This window comes from Cucurbita pepo, chromosome LG08, assembly GCF_002806865.2.
Source record: "Cucurbita pepo subsp. pepo cultivar mu-cu-16 chromosome LG08, ASM280686v2, whole genome shotgun sequence".
Lineage (NCBI taxonomy): Eukaryota > Viridiplantae > Streptophyta > Magnoliopsida > Cucurbitales > Cucurbitaceae > Cucurbita > Cucurbita pepo.
In genome coordinates, this window is record NC_036645.1 from 1,876,797 (window position 1) to 1,891,442 (window position 14,646).

At 35.9% G+C, this 14,646-nt stretch overlaps 2 protein-coding genes across 2 annotated transcripts; both read left to right on the plus strand.

Moving 5' to 3' along the window:
• The first annotated feature begins 5,287 nt into the window (after positions 1-5,287).
• Positions 5,288-8,678, plus strand: LOC111799934 (ATP sulfurylase 1, chloroplastic-like). The gene is made up of 5 exons (XM_023683465.1): positions 5,288-6,051; positions 6,710-7,115; positions 7,204-7,464; positions 7,552-7,638; positions 8,263-8,678. The coding sequence occupies exons 1-5, from the start codon at positions 5,540-5,542 to the stop codon at positions 8,404-8,406; spliced, it is 1,410 nt and encodes a 469-aa protein (XP_023539233.1). The 5' UTR covers positions 5,288-5,539; the 3' UTR covers positions 8,407-8,678.
• A 628-nt stretch (positions 8,679-9,306) lies between these two features.
• LOC111800049 lies at positions 9,307-13,916 on the plus strand. Its single transcript, XM_023683625.1, has 6 exons — positions 9,307-9,445; positions 10,354-10,413; positions 10,492-10,653; positions 10,743-10,934; positions 11,035-12,615; positions 12,681-13,916. Exons 1-6 carry the CDS (start codon positions 9,307-9,309, stop codon positions 13,814-13,816), a joined length of 3,270 nt encoding a protein of 1,089 aa, XP_023539393.1. The 3' UTR covers positions 13,817-13,916.
• The last annotated feature ends 730 nt before the right edge of the window (positions 13,917-14,646 follow it).

The following is a 14,646-nucleotide window of genomic DNA, read 5'->3' on the forward strand; positions in this document are numbered from 1 at the left end:
GCTAGAAAGCAAAATTAGGAAAATGGGACGTGGAGGAGGAAATCACATCTCTGGCTGATGTGGACGAATGGAACGCCCACGGAAGGAAGGAGTAGTGGTTGTGTATGATGACATCCACGACTTGTAGAGGGGTAAAAAAATGGGACCCAGACGCCACGTGTACCATATTAAGTTATGAGTTTTCCAAGTGCTGATTCAAAGAGCACTCATTAGAATTTGGACGGTTGTGATTGGATGTTGTTACAAGATGAGATGATTACTATAGTTGACTATTGACTGCATTCTGCAAGGCAGGGACACGCAATCATTTGTGTCCACTAGGCCCATAATTTTGCCACGTAGTGACTAAACTAAATACCCAATATTTGGGGTTTACCATAATGAAGTATGATTCACTTAAGAATCTATTTTGAATATAAAAGTGAATCTAAAGTTTTAAATCAAAAGGGAGCGATGTGAGAGTACAAAGAACATAATGAATCAAAATCAAGATTTAAATTCAATTTGAAAGGAATGGATTGAATTGATAGAAATTTGACAGTAAAGGGAAGTAAAAAGATGTTACAAATAGAATTTAGAGCCTATGGCCCATCACCCAGTGAGGCATTTGGGTGGATCGAGTATAACTTGGTAGAAAAAGAGTGTATGTCAACCGGGCTTGATGCTAATTGAGCTTAAGTATTTGTTGCTCGTCATCTTTGTCATGTCAGGTATAAGTCTAATAATAAGACAATGAAAAAAAGTATAAACATCATGGGCTCATCCCATTAATGATTTACACAATACTATTCTAATTCAACTCATCGCCACTTTGATCTAAGCACTAACTCGAACATGGAAGAATACATTAGAGACAAAATATTAGAGCATTTTGTGATCAAACACACATAAAAGAAGGTAAAAAGTATGGGCAAAGGAATTAAATAAGAATGTGGAGAAAAAGGGTATAATATCCATCCACACATGCCCTCCAATTGTTAGTAATAACAATACTCGTAATATCTTCATCCATTTTGAGTTTGAACAATTAAATAATATAATATAAATAAAAAGTTAGTCGTTTTCCCAAAATAGAGGATAGAACAAAGTAGGAGTACATTGTCCATGTTTCTCTCTATCATAGATAGATATCAATATTTCAATTCTACTATCATTTTCAGAGCAATAATCTCACATTGGCTGATTAAGGAAATGATCATAGGATTCTTAATGTTCCATTGAGAATGATAAGCTATTGCATCGTCCTTCCGTTAGATCAACTACTAAAAATTAATTTTAAATATCAAGAATCCAAAATTAAAATCAAAATCGAAGGTTAAGGACAAAAAAATATTAGTTCGATTTTTTTTTTTTTTTTTTTTTTTTTTTCATTCCATTTGTTTAATGACATTTATGTCTTTTCACACTCTCTCCGCCTTTTTTAAACTTTGGCCAGTTAGCCATCAAAAGGCACCAAAACACTTTAATCCTTCACCCAAAAAGCAAAACGGTCAGAACTCCAAAAAGAAAAATATAAAATAAAAGAAAAAAGAGCCCAACAAAAAAGACAAGGGCATTTTCGTCATTTCAAACCATGGAAAGTCCCATAAAAAAAATAAATAAATAATTGTCTTTTATTGTCTCGTTATTGGACCCCATTCCACGAATACATGCTAGAAAGCAAAATTAGGAAAATGGGACGTGGAGGAGGAAATCACATCTCTGGCTGATGTGGACGAATGGAACGCCCACGGAAGGAAGGAGTAGTGGTTGTGTATGATGACATCCACGACTTGTAGAGGGGTGAAAAAATGGGACCCAGACGCCACGTGTACCATATTAAGTTATGAGTTTTCCAAGTGCTGATTCAAAGAGCACTCATTAGAATTTGGACGGTTGTGATTGGATGTTGTTACAAGATGAGATGATTACTATAGTTGACTATTGACTGCATTCTGCAAGGCAGGGACACGCAATCATTTGTGTCCACTAGGCCCATAATTTTGCCACGTCATGACTAAACTAAATACCCAATATTTGGGGTTTACCATAATGAAGTATGATTCACTTGATGAATCTATTTTGAATATAAAAGTGAATCTAAAGTTTTAAATCAAAAGCGAGCGATGTGAGATTACAAACAACATACCGTGACATGAATCAAAATCAAGATTTGAATTCAATTTGAAAGGAATGGATTGAATTGATAGAAATTTGGCAGTAAAGGGAAGTAAAAAGGATGTTACAAATAGAAGTTAGAGCCTATGACCCATCACCCAGTGAGGCATTTGGGTGGATTGAGTATAACTTGATAGAAAAAGAGTGTATGTCAACCGGGCTTGATGCTAATTGAGCTTAAGTATCTATTGCTCGTCGTCTTTGTCATGTCAGGTATAAGTCTAATAATAAGACAATGAAAAAAGTATAAACATCATGGGCTCATCCCATTAATGATTTACACAATACTATTCTAATTCAGCTCAACGTCACTTTGATCTAAGCACTAACTCGAACATGGAAGAATACATTAGAAACAATATTAGAGCATTTTGTGATCAAACACAAATAGAAGAAGGTAAAAAGTATGGGCAAAGGAATTAAATAAGAATGTGGAGAAAAAGGGTATAATATTCATCCACACATGCCCTCCAATTGTTAGTAATAACAATACTCATAATATCTTCATCCATTTTGAGTTTGAAGAATTAAATAATATAATATAAATAAAAAGTTGTCAATAATTAGGCAATGTGGGTTCCCAAAATAGAGGATAGAACAAAGTGGGAGTACATTGTCCATGTTTCTCTCGTCCATGGATAGATACCAATATTTCAATTCCACTATCATTTTCCGAGCAATCAATTTTCAATCCGAGAAGAATAGAAACCATCTTAAATATTGTTGGGAGAGAATCTCACATTGGCTGACTAAGGAAATGATCATAGGATTCCTAATGTTCCATTGAGAATGATAAGCTATTGCATCGTCCTTCCATTAGATCAACTACTAAAAATTAATTTTAAATATCACGAATCCAAAATTAAAATCAAAATCGAAGGTTAAGGACAAAAAAAATATTAGTTCGATTTATTTATTTATTTTATTTTTTTTTTTTTTTCATTCCATTTGTTTAATGACATTTATGTCTTTTCACACTCTCTCCGCCTTTTTTAAACTTTGGCCAGTTAGCCATCAAAAGGCACCAAAACACTTTAATCCTTCACCCAAAAAGCAAAACGGTCAGAACTCCAAAAAGAAAAATATAAAAGAAAAGAAAAAAGAGCCCAACAAAAAAGGCAAGGGCATTTTCGTCATTTCCAACCATGGAAAGTCCCATAAAAAAAAAATAAAAAAAAAATTCTTTTATTGTCTCGTTATTGGACCCCATTCCACGAATACAAATCCAGAGTTAATGAGTTCATCAAGATTCGAAATCAAACATTATCCCTTTCTTTTTCTTACTTTTACAATTTTATATGAGTTTTTATTTATTTAATTATTTAAATTTACATTATAATAATTATATTAGAAATACTATTTATTTTATGAACCTAAGAAAAGGGAATTATATTATTACCTTAATTTTAAAAAATCTAAACTCATGCTGAAAGTTTCCAAAAATTAAATTCACTGGGCCTTGTTATTCGACTTGGGCTGCTTATTGGGCCATCTCACTTAGTCTATGTATTTGGGCTTGGGGTTGGGCCTCATTTTTTTTCATATATAAAAAAAAGGGTATGGGTGATTGAATCGTAAGGCATGAGGTTCCCAAGTTCCAAAATGTTGGGCCCAATTTAATTTCATAATAAATGTGGAAATTTTGTAATGCATAGATAAGAGAAGAAGAAAATTTAAATTTGGGTTTCTATTTTGTATTAAGGTTGGTGGAGTTTGAATTTGGGCAACAAAACGGGGAAAGTTCAATTGGACAAAATCTAATAAAGATATCATGTTTTAGTGATGGAGGTTTGAATTCAAAGATTATGAACATTCAAGGAACCTGAAGGGGCATCTTTATCTTTCCTATGGACATCATCCAATCAACTCTAGGTTGACTCAAAGAAAAAAGTGACGTAAAAAGCAACATGAAAATGTAAGGTACTTTAATATTTCAAAAAAAAAAAAGTTATTATATTAGCAAATAATTCATACCGAAAATAACTATTCTAATATTTCAACCAACCATTGTTTTAACAATTTTTTTTAGAAACCTCTACTTACTCTAACAAACTTAAGTTGAAATAAAAATTACGAATGTGAAAAATAAGTACATGTGATATAAACCAAGATATCAATCATACCAGATAAATTTTAAGGAAGATGTGAAAAAATATTGTTCAAATTATGACAATAGGTTGCAATTCATGTCGCACTAAAGAAGAATAAGGTTCATTCATTTTTAGATGGTTACAAATTTTGGGTGGGTGGATTGTAATTTAGAGTTGTTTCTTTAATATATTGTAAGACTTATTTACATACCTACCCGCTAATTGTGATGCACGGTGACTAATTATAGTCACGAAAATATGAAAGTTACTAACTCTTAGAATGCTTACCAAAAGGTTGAGAGTTTTCATTTTGAGGCTATATAAAACATGTATGTTATATAAAGGGATTTGGAAAGTGTAGTAAAATGAGTATTTGTGCTTTCCTTTATCGAACGGCCAACTGTTCTTACATTTCCTTTCCAATTCTATGTAATTTATAATCATTCAAGCTAAACATGATCGATCTTCTTTGTGGAGTGATTCGAATCTCAAACAGGTTTCCTTACCTTGAGATATTCGATCAACAAGATAATATGAATCTTACTTCCTTGTAGTGATTCCTTATCATTTGGTATCATAGCTCTCCTTTGAATTGATTCTTTATCAACATGAAACAAAATTAGACTAATACAAAAGATTGAGCAACAAAACAAAGAAGATAAGAAATTGGGTCAAATTTCTTACCCTCGATCTTGACAAGAGGTCGTGGCTAAGGTCGGCCTCATTAGGGGGGCAGTCCTTTTTTGACTTAGATAAGAACCCTAAAAAGTCGGAAGTATGCAATTCTCCATACTAACTATTCTTCTTCTCCTATAATTCTTAGTGTTAACTGCATATGTGGCCAGGTGATCTTATTTTGCAGGTCATGTTTTTGCTCTTAAACAAAATTAAATCCTAAGAAAAATAGAGAAATTATGTATTTTTAGCACTAATTTTTCCGCCGGAAAAATACAATCACTAACGGGTAGTAAGAATTTAAAATCTCCAACGAAGAGCAACTTGGAGCATCAAAATGGGAAGAAACAAAAAGAATGGGAGGAAGAAAAAGATGTCCAGGTTCATCCTCCCAACCAAAAATAATTATTCAATGAAAGAATCTTCATTATATATTTCTATCCCATCCCACTATCTCTAAAAAGTTGCAAAATCCCCCGCTCCGATTCCCCTTTTTGTTCCATCTTCTCTCTCACTTTTTCCACCATCGGATTAATCTCTTCCCATTTCGTCTTCTTCCCTAATTTCAGGTTAATCTGTCCTTAATCTCGCTTTTGAAGCCTTGGTCTCCATCCGAGATGGCGTCCACGGCGACTCGATTCATCAAAGCCCCATCTCCATTTCATTCTATTCAGAGAACTTCCTACACCCACTTGGGCGCTCCGATCAAAATCTCCCTTCCTGCTGGGAGCTTCAAGGCCAAGAAGGCCAATCTCCGGCTCCGGGTTTCCGCCGGTTTGATCGAACCAGACGGCGGAAGGCTGGTGGAGCTTCTGGTTGAGGAGCCTCTGAGGGGTTTGAAGAAGAAGGAGGCCTTATCCTTGCCGAGGATCTCCCTTTCGAGCATAGATATTCAATGGGTTCATGTGCTCAGCGAAGGATGGGCCAGTCCTCTTACCGGATTCATGAGAGAATCCGAGTTCCTCCAAACGCTTCATTTCAATTCGCTCAGGCTTCCAGATGGGTCTGTGGCGAACATGTCAGTGCCCATTGTCTTGGCCATTGACGATGCCCAAAAGCACCACATCGGCGACTCCACCAGTGTGGCTCTCTTTGACGCCAACAACAACCCCATCGCTATTATGAAGGAGTAAGATTTTCTCTCACTTTTCTGTTGCTTTTCATTTCTCAAGTTTGTGGTTCTGATTGGGACATGATGAATCTATCTCTACGCTATGATCTGGTGAAGCCATTGTGTGGCTTTGTTCTTGACGAACCTATCTCTATTCCATGTATTGTTCGAGGAATTCATAATTTTATTTCTTTTCTCTTCTGTTTCTGTCTGCAAAAGAAAATAGTATATCCATAAAGTTTCTTGCTTTTTTCCTCTCGGTTTCTAGTTCCCTAGGAGGTCAGTAGTGTAGCTTGTTGAGCGAGATCTCCTAACAGAGACAGCCTAGTTGAGAGTTAAGACACCTCTTAATTCATGCCTATGAGAAATAGTAAGTGCTAGTCTAGAATATCTTTATGTCGTAGAAAATCCAAAACTTGGATGATTCATCTTGCATGGGCTCCAATTGTGATTTATCTCTGTTTGGATTGGATTGGATTTCACATCTTTTGTCTATTTGGGATCATATCAATAATGGCATGGTGAAGATTTTGACAAACGTTCACTTTCCTGGAGGCCCAATTGTTATAATCCATTGACAAGATGCATGCTAATTCTAATAGTAGCAGTTACTTGCCTGCTGAAATCATTTCATACCATCTAATTAGTCTTCTAATTTCCTTGTTGGATGTATCAGTATTGAGATCTACAAGCACCCAAAAGAAGAAAGGATAGCAAGAACCTGGGGCACCACTGCTCCCGGGCTCCCTTACGTTGATCAAGCCATAACCAATGCTGGTAACTGGCTGATAGGAGGTGACTTAGAGGTTATAGAACCAATCAAGTACCATGATGGGCTTGACCGTTTCCGACAGTCACCTGCAGAACTACGGGAGGAATTTACCCGGCGAAATGCAGATGCAGTGTTTGCATTCCAACTTCGAAATCCAGTACATAATGGGCATGCATTACTAATGACGGATACCCGCCGTCGACTGCTTGAAATGGGGTACAAGAACCCCGTTTTGTTGCTTCATCCTTTGGGTGGCTACACCAAGGCAGATGATGTTCCACTAGGTTGGCGAATGAAGCAACATGAGAAGGTGCCTAATTTTGAACCATCTTTCCTACTCTATTTATTGATTGTCCATGGAAAGTTCTAAATTTTTTGATCTGCACTAATTCTACCAGGTCCTTGAGGATGGTGTTCTTGATCCAGAGACAACGGTCGTCTCCATATTTCCATCTCCTATGCACTATGCAGGGCCAACTGAGGTGCAGTGGCATGCAAAGGCAAGAATCAATGCAGGAGCCAACTTTTACATTGTTGGACGCGACCCAGCTGGAATGGGTCATCCTACTAAGAAAAGGGATTTATATGATGCTGACCATGGGAAGAAAGTCTTGAGCATGGCACCTGGACTAGAGCGGCTGAACATCCTTCCCTTCAGAGTAAGTCTATATAGAATGCTCTGGACCAAACTTGGTAGATTATCACTTAAGTCGAAGAGCCGCTCATCTATTTTATTGCACTTTCAGGTTGCTGCTTATGATAAAACTCAGGGCAAAATGGCTTTCTTCGACCCCTCTAGAGCTCAGGATTTCCTATTCATATCCGGCACCAAGGTAATTGCCTGCTTTCATCATAATTCTAATCATTGTCTTCTACCTTTATTTATAGTATATAGTGGAGTGTGGAGTGAGAGATTCAAATCTCTAACCTTTTAACCTTTTAATCCAGAGTGTATGCTAAACTAATTGAGCTATGCTCATTCACATGTGTTGAGGATTATTGGGAGTGAGTCCCACATTGGTTAATATAGTGGAAGATCATGGGTTTATAAGTAAGGAATATCATCTTCATTGGTATGAGGCCTTTTGGGGAAGCCCAAAGCAAAGCCATGAGAGCTTATGCTCAAAGTGGACAATATCATACCGTTGTGGAGAGTCGTGATTTCTAACAACATGAATTTAATCTCAAACATCAACTATCCAATTAAATCGATAAAACATTAATATGGCGTCACGGGAAAGATGGGTGCGGTTGGCAAGGCACCATATACAAGTGACATGACTGTCACCTTGGTTTTCATACATGGCAACCATTGAGTATATTAATGTGTGCCATGTCAGCTCCCACATGGCGCCATATTAGTTGCCAGTTGACTGGAGAATTAACAGTGAGGACTAAATATATATGTTAGCACCATTGGTTGTATAATGAAAAAACATATTACTTGGATGATGCAGATGAGAACACTAGCGAAGAACAAAGAGAATCCACCAGAAGGGTTTATGTGCCCAGGTGGATGGAAGGTGTTAGTTGAATATTATGACAGTTTGGTACCTGCAAGCAGTGGCAGACTGGCTGAACCTGAAGCTGTTCTGGCATAGCCTGCTGTATCAGAAAAAAGTATATTAGCAATTTGAACATATGAATAAGACCAAGAGATGGATGGAACTGAAGCAAAACATAATTTGCCTCTCTTTGTAAATTATAGATGCCCTCATCGCATCTTTGGATTTGGTACAAGACTCTGCAGCTTGTGTACTAGTGTTCTTTATGTTGAGTTCTATAAAGGAGATGGGCTTGATTATGGATTTGATTTTCAGGTTAAACAACTTTCACTATATTATGCTAATAGAATCCCTTCGCGAGTTTTATAGATGATGGTATTGTTTCGAATCCCCACAGAGTAGTGATAGAGACTAGTGAGCATTGTTACTGATGTACCAATGGAAATCAATAGATGGGATGTTTAAGGTTGGATTTTAATTCCCATATAGCTATTGCAAATTATTTTGTTTTAAAATAAAAATAAAAAAAATAAAAAAAAAAACAGTCGTAGGTTCTTAATTTTGTTCCCAGATATTTTTTTGGTTCCAGAACTTAGCCTATAAATACTACTTTAACCTATGATCCACCCATAAGCTTATTTGTTTTTTTACATGTGTTTTAAATTGTTTTGAAATCTAATAGAATTTTTGTTTTTGAAATTTAATTAAAAATTGTAATGTGTTCATAAGAAAAATGAAAATAGACAGGATGAGTAAACAAACAGATTTTGTTTTTAAAATTAAAAAAGAAGAGAAGTAAATTTATTAAAGCCAAAAAACATAAAATAATTACAAAAGTAGCCGATGGTATGTCATTAACAAATAAATTATTAAAGGTAAATTTTGATGGATCAAATAATTTTCTAACTATTTTATTTTTGTAATCATTAAATCATCAACAATAATTAATCAAATTTGAAGTTCGAAAACTACACTGTAACAGAAACAAATGGGCAGATGTACGGTCCCAATGCGTATATTCATTTCCTTCATCAATTGTTTGCCGGAAAAGCGATTAGTGGGTATCCCCCACCATTATCTTTTGATTTTGTTAATGAGGAAAAAGCAGAACAGCCCAATTATTTAACTCTTAAAGGTGCAATAGACAGGTAGAGAACTTACATACCAAATTACTGATATGATGAACTCGTCCTCCCAAATAATGGAGTTCAGCCACCTTGCATCAACCACCAACAAGATTAAAGCTCAAGAAATGTTGATCAATCGGCCCACCTGTTCGACAAGAAAAAAAAAATTCCAGCCGAGAATGATTATATCAGTTAAGCTCTAACTTTAATCAAAGGGACTCATAACTTATTAGTTTGTAATCAAGACTATCTATCTCTAAACAATTTTGAGGAGTGCAGTTCATCTACAGATGTCATCACAGAATGATGACAATGCAATAATATAGCAATTGCAAGTCTAGTTAGCCGACCCATTCCCTTTAAAAATAGTGAAAATGATGAAAAGTACATAGGGGGGGGATTGAATTTGTTAATGAAAAACACAGCAAGAAGGCGCTTTACCCCAGAAATGGCAGCTCCAGTGATGTCCAGTTTGGATGTACCCCTGCTTTAAGGTTACCACTACAACAGCCTTTTCCAACAAATACTGAAAACAGTCTAGAAATTTTAGTTGCAAAAGCACAATCATAACGACAGATCATTAGCGCTCATTTGAGTGGAAGATTGTCAAACTTTATGTACTAAACAAAATCTTGAAAGCTATAAAGCTGAACCAGTGTCAGAGAGGAATGAGAGGTTGAAAGAGTTCGGCTGACAGATTACTCATTTAGAGCTTATGTTCTAAGCAATATTTCTGAAATTGTTTAATCTTGTGTCAACAACCTAGCTGTCTACAACAGATCAAGCTGTCAAATATCATCATGATCATCACAATGGTAAGGAAGTTTGAAGTATAGAAGCCCCCTTTAATTCCGATTTTATTCAGCTTGTCAGTTATAGAATTGTGAGTGTTGTGTATTAAACCCCTTAATAGCAGGATTTGTTGAGTTGAATATGGGAAATGAGATGGGAAACAATAACACATCTGAATTTAGAGGTAATTTTGAAGTCTGAATAGCCTCGGTAAGACTAGTTTACGACATGTATAATCGTGTTTTCTGTTCTATTGATGCAGAGGAAGAACAGGCAAGAACTGAAGGTCCAGAAAAATCTTTACTGGAAGGTGGGGCCAACGAAGTCAAAGCGGATGAAGTTGCAGACTTCAGCCAAAAAGAGGCTAGGCCAGGTTCTGATGGTGCAGATAAACTAAATGGAAATCACCATGTCATTGAGAAAGGTCTGCACAGAATTTTAACATCTCTGTTATAGATAAATTCAAGTATTCTAGAGTCTTATCCAACCTACTGTCCCTATATATTTATGCAGAGGAAGAAAAAAATAAAGAATGTAATACGGCAGAGTTTCATGTGGTTTCTGAAAAGCTACCAGACAGAACTAAAGAGGACAACGAAGTCCAGGCCAACTCTAAAGAGGATAAAACAAAGGAGTTTGATTCGGAAGAGAATAGATCGGATGGAAATGAGCATGAGCATGAAAAGCAGGCTTCAAATCAGGAAGGTCAGCAGAAGTTCCCTTACTTCTGTAATTTAATTGTATGTAGTACTAGTAAACTTCATAGCATCTAATCAATCGTTTTGTCTGCTCCAAATTGAAACAGAGGAAGAAGGGGAGGGAGTTTCCAATTTGAACACAACAATACTAGCATTAGATGAGCCGAAACCTGAAAAGACTTCAGATTTCAAAAGTACTCAGCATGAATTGCTCAACATTAAAGCCGAATCTTTCATAGAAGATAGCAACAAGTTTCCAGAAGAATGCAAGGATGCTTTGGGATTGAGTTTGAACAACACTTACCATTCAGCAGAATGTGCCATGGCAGATTCAGAAGAAACCACCAATATGGATCGAGTTCTTGGTATTGACCGAGATATTGATAAGGAAAATGGAGTGAGGGGAAAAGGTTCAAACTTCGACATGATAACACAGGCATCAGAAGATCCAAAATCTGAAAAGATTTCTGATTTTGATGCTGATCAAGTTATTGATACTGATCGAGATGCAGATAAGGAAGATGATAGAGAGAGGGGCAAAGGTTCCAACTTAGATCCAAAATCTGAAAAAGCAACAGATTTTGATGTTGATCAAGTTCTTGATACTGATCGAGATACAGAAAAGGAAGGTGATATTGAGAGGGTCAAGGGTTCAAACTGCCATACGATGACACAAGCATCAGAAGACCCAAAATCTGAAAAGTTTTCAGATTTTGTTGCTGAGCAAGTTATTGATAATGATCAAGAAAAAGGTGATATTGAGAGGATCAAAGGTTCAAACTGCAATACGATGACACAAGCATCAGAAGACCCAAAATCTGAAAACGTTTCAGATTTTGTTGCTGATCAAGTAATTGATAATGATCAAGAAAAAGGTGATATTGAGAGGATCAAAGGTTCAAACTGCAATACGATGACACAAGCATCAGAAGACTCACAATCTGAAAACTTTTCAGATTTTGTTGCTGATCAAGTTATTGATAATGATCAAGAAAAACACAATGAAAATGATGGAGCAAGAGGAAAAGATTCCAACTTTGACACGATAAAACAAGCACCAGAAGATCCAAAATCTGAAACGACTTCAAATTTTGATGCTGATCAAGTTATTGATACTAATCAAGATACTGATAAGGAAGTTGATGGACTGAAGGAAAAAGTTTCCAACTTCGACATGATAGCACAAGCATTAGAAGATCCAAAATTAAGAAAGACCTCAGATTTCGATGCTGATCAAGTTATTGATACTCATCGAGATACAGATGAGGAGAATGGTGCAGAGAGGGGAGAAGGCTACCATGTCAAGACGTTACATGTATTGGACGATCCAAAATCTGAAAAGAATTCAGATCTTAAGTCTATTCATCATGAATTGCCTGAAACCAAGGCAGAATCGTTGGCGGGATCAAGTGCTGATGGATCCTCACAAGAAATCAAGTACTGTTTCGGCTCTAGTTTGGAACATACTGAGGAGAATGATCACTTCATGTGCACAGAAAAATTATCTAACGTGGATTCTTTCGGCGCAGAGGCAAAGACAGATATGGAGAAGAAGAACTGTGATATAATAGAGCCAAGGTCATGCCATGAAAATACAATGCCAACAACTACAATTGTCGATACTAAAGATGAAGAAACTGCGATAGATTTGATCGGTCATAATACTTCATGTTCACAACCAGAAGAGAGTCTGGTGATAGAATTACGGAAGTCATGCATGCAAGTTCCCANACTTCATGTTCACAACCAGAAGAGAGTCTGGTGATAGAATTACCGAAGTCATGCATGCAAGTTCCCGAGGTTGAAAACAGATGCACAGTTTTGAAAGAAGAAACCCAATTAAGAGAAGAACAGGGAACTGAAACAATCGTTCAAGACAATCTTCCAACTCAATCTAAGATTTCAAATGAGGTCCAAGAGGAATTTAACACGATTAGGTCGCACTCCGAGGAAAATGCAGCTTCTGAATCTGTTGTCAGAAACCAGAACGAGACTCCTGGAGAAGATTGCGAGGATTCAGATGAAGAATATCTGGAAATTTCTGAACAAATTATGGAAGTTTTAAATTCATCTATTGGAGATTACAAGCATAAGAATGAGGGGATGGGAGAGACAACGGAAATTTCAACAAACGTTGGACATGAAGGGGAAAGACGAGAACCAGAGGAAAACTTATTTGAACCTCTTTTAGGGCTTCAACCTCAAAGCCATCAAAAGGAAGCTTCGATCACATTTCAAACTGGAGAAAGTACAGATGAATCAATCTCAACACTGAGGCAAATAACCGAAAAAACATCTGAAAAATCCAAGAAAAATTCCTCAGACTCTCCACATTATATACAAACAGCTTCAGCAACATTCACAGAAACTAAACCATCGACAAATCCGATCGACGAACAGAATGTAACAACGCTTCCGCTCTCAACATTCAGAGAGGAAAATCAAGAATCTCCAGGAAGAACAAGCAACGAATCAAATTCCGACAATTCAGTCGCTGATATCGAAATGCGTAAATCGCCTAGCTTCAATATAGATATCCAAAGCGAAGGAAAGGCAGTAGAAACAGAGAAAATTCCATTGTTATACCAGATCAAGACAATCGAAGACTTACAAAATCTGCAGGAGATTAGCTTCCCAAATCCAACGGAGAAGCGAGTTGTAAAGTTAGGAAGAAGCGAATCAGAGAAATCGAGACCTTCATTCCCAGGATTCGCAAAAGAAAAAGAAGAATCGGAGATGGAATCCACCGCAATCAATCAACATAAATTAGGCGCCACAAAAAACGCAGACAAAGACTTACCACCGCCATCGCCGATTCGAAAAGGGAAGCGCAGAAGCAAATCCCTAATCTTCGGAACCTGCATCTGCTGTGCTACTGCAATCAATTGATCGGATTTTCTCTCGAATTCAAATTTCTGAGTGGTTTTCACCGGTTTTCTTCCCTTCCTGCTACGGTTCTACAAGTTTGTTCGCACCGTCCGTACACTTCTCTTCCCGCCAAATTTACAGGTCATCATCTCATCTTGTGGTTTAAATTTGCATTTAATTCTTTTTCTTATTTGGATTTGTTTGTGAATGCAATACATAATTTATTAAATATAATGTTTTATTTAATTAAATTATAGCCAAATATAGTTTAGAATAAACATTATTTAATGAAATTAATAAATCAATACGTGGAGGAGAAGGTGATAAAAATAAATCAAATAAATTTAATTCTCAACAACACGCGTCTTGAAGCTGATTGGATTGGATATTTGGATGGTCCAACAAGGCATGGTCAAAGTCAATATTCACCAAATACCCTTTTAATATTTATTATGATGTAATTATTACCCTAAAAAAATACATATTATAAACATCTTGAAAAAAAAATAATAGAAGTCTATATTTTTTAATATAAAATATCGAGACGAAAATGATATTTTAACGCTCAAATTATTTAATTTAACTTTCAACATCCAAAATCCATAATTAATACATTCTTTAATTAATTAAAATTAATTATCTTTTTAACTCCGCGGAAATCCCATTTTTAACTTTGTAGTTTGAGATATAACGTAGATAGAGTTATTTTCGAGTTAAAATGTTAATATTAAGCTAATTTGTATTTTATTAATGTTATTAAAATAATTTATTTTTATTAATTCATAAGTAGAAATTTTAATACGAGAATTAGCATCTAGTAGTATATTAACTTATCTAAATATTAATAAATA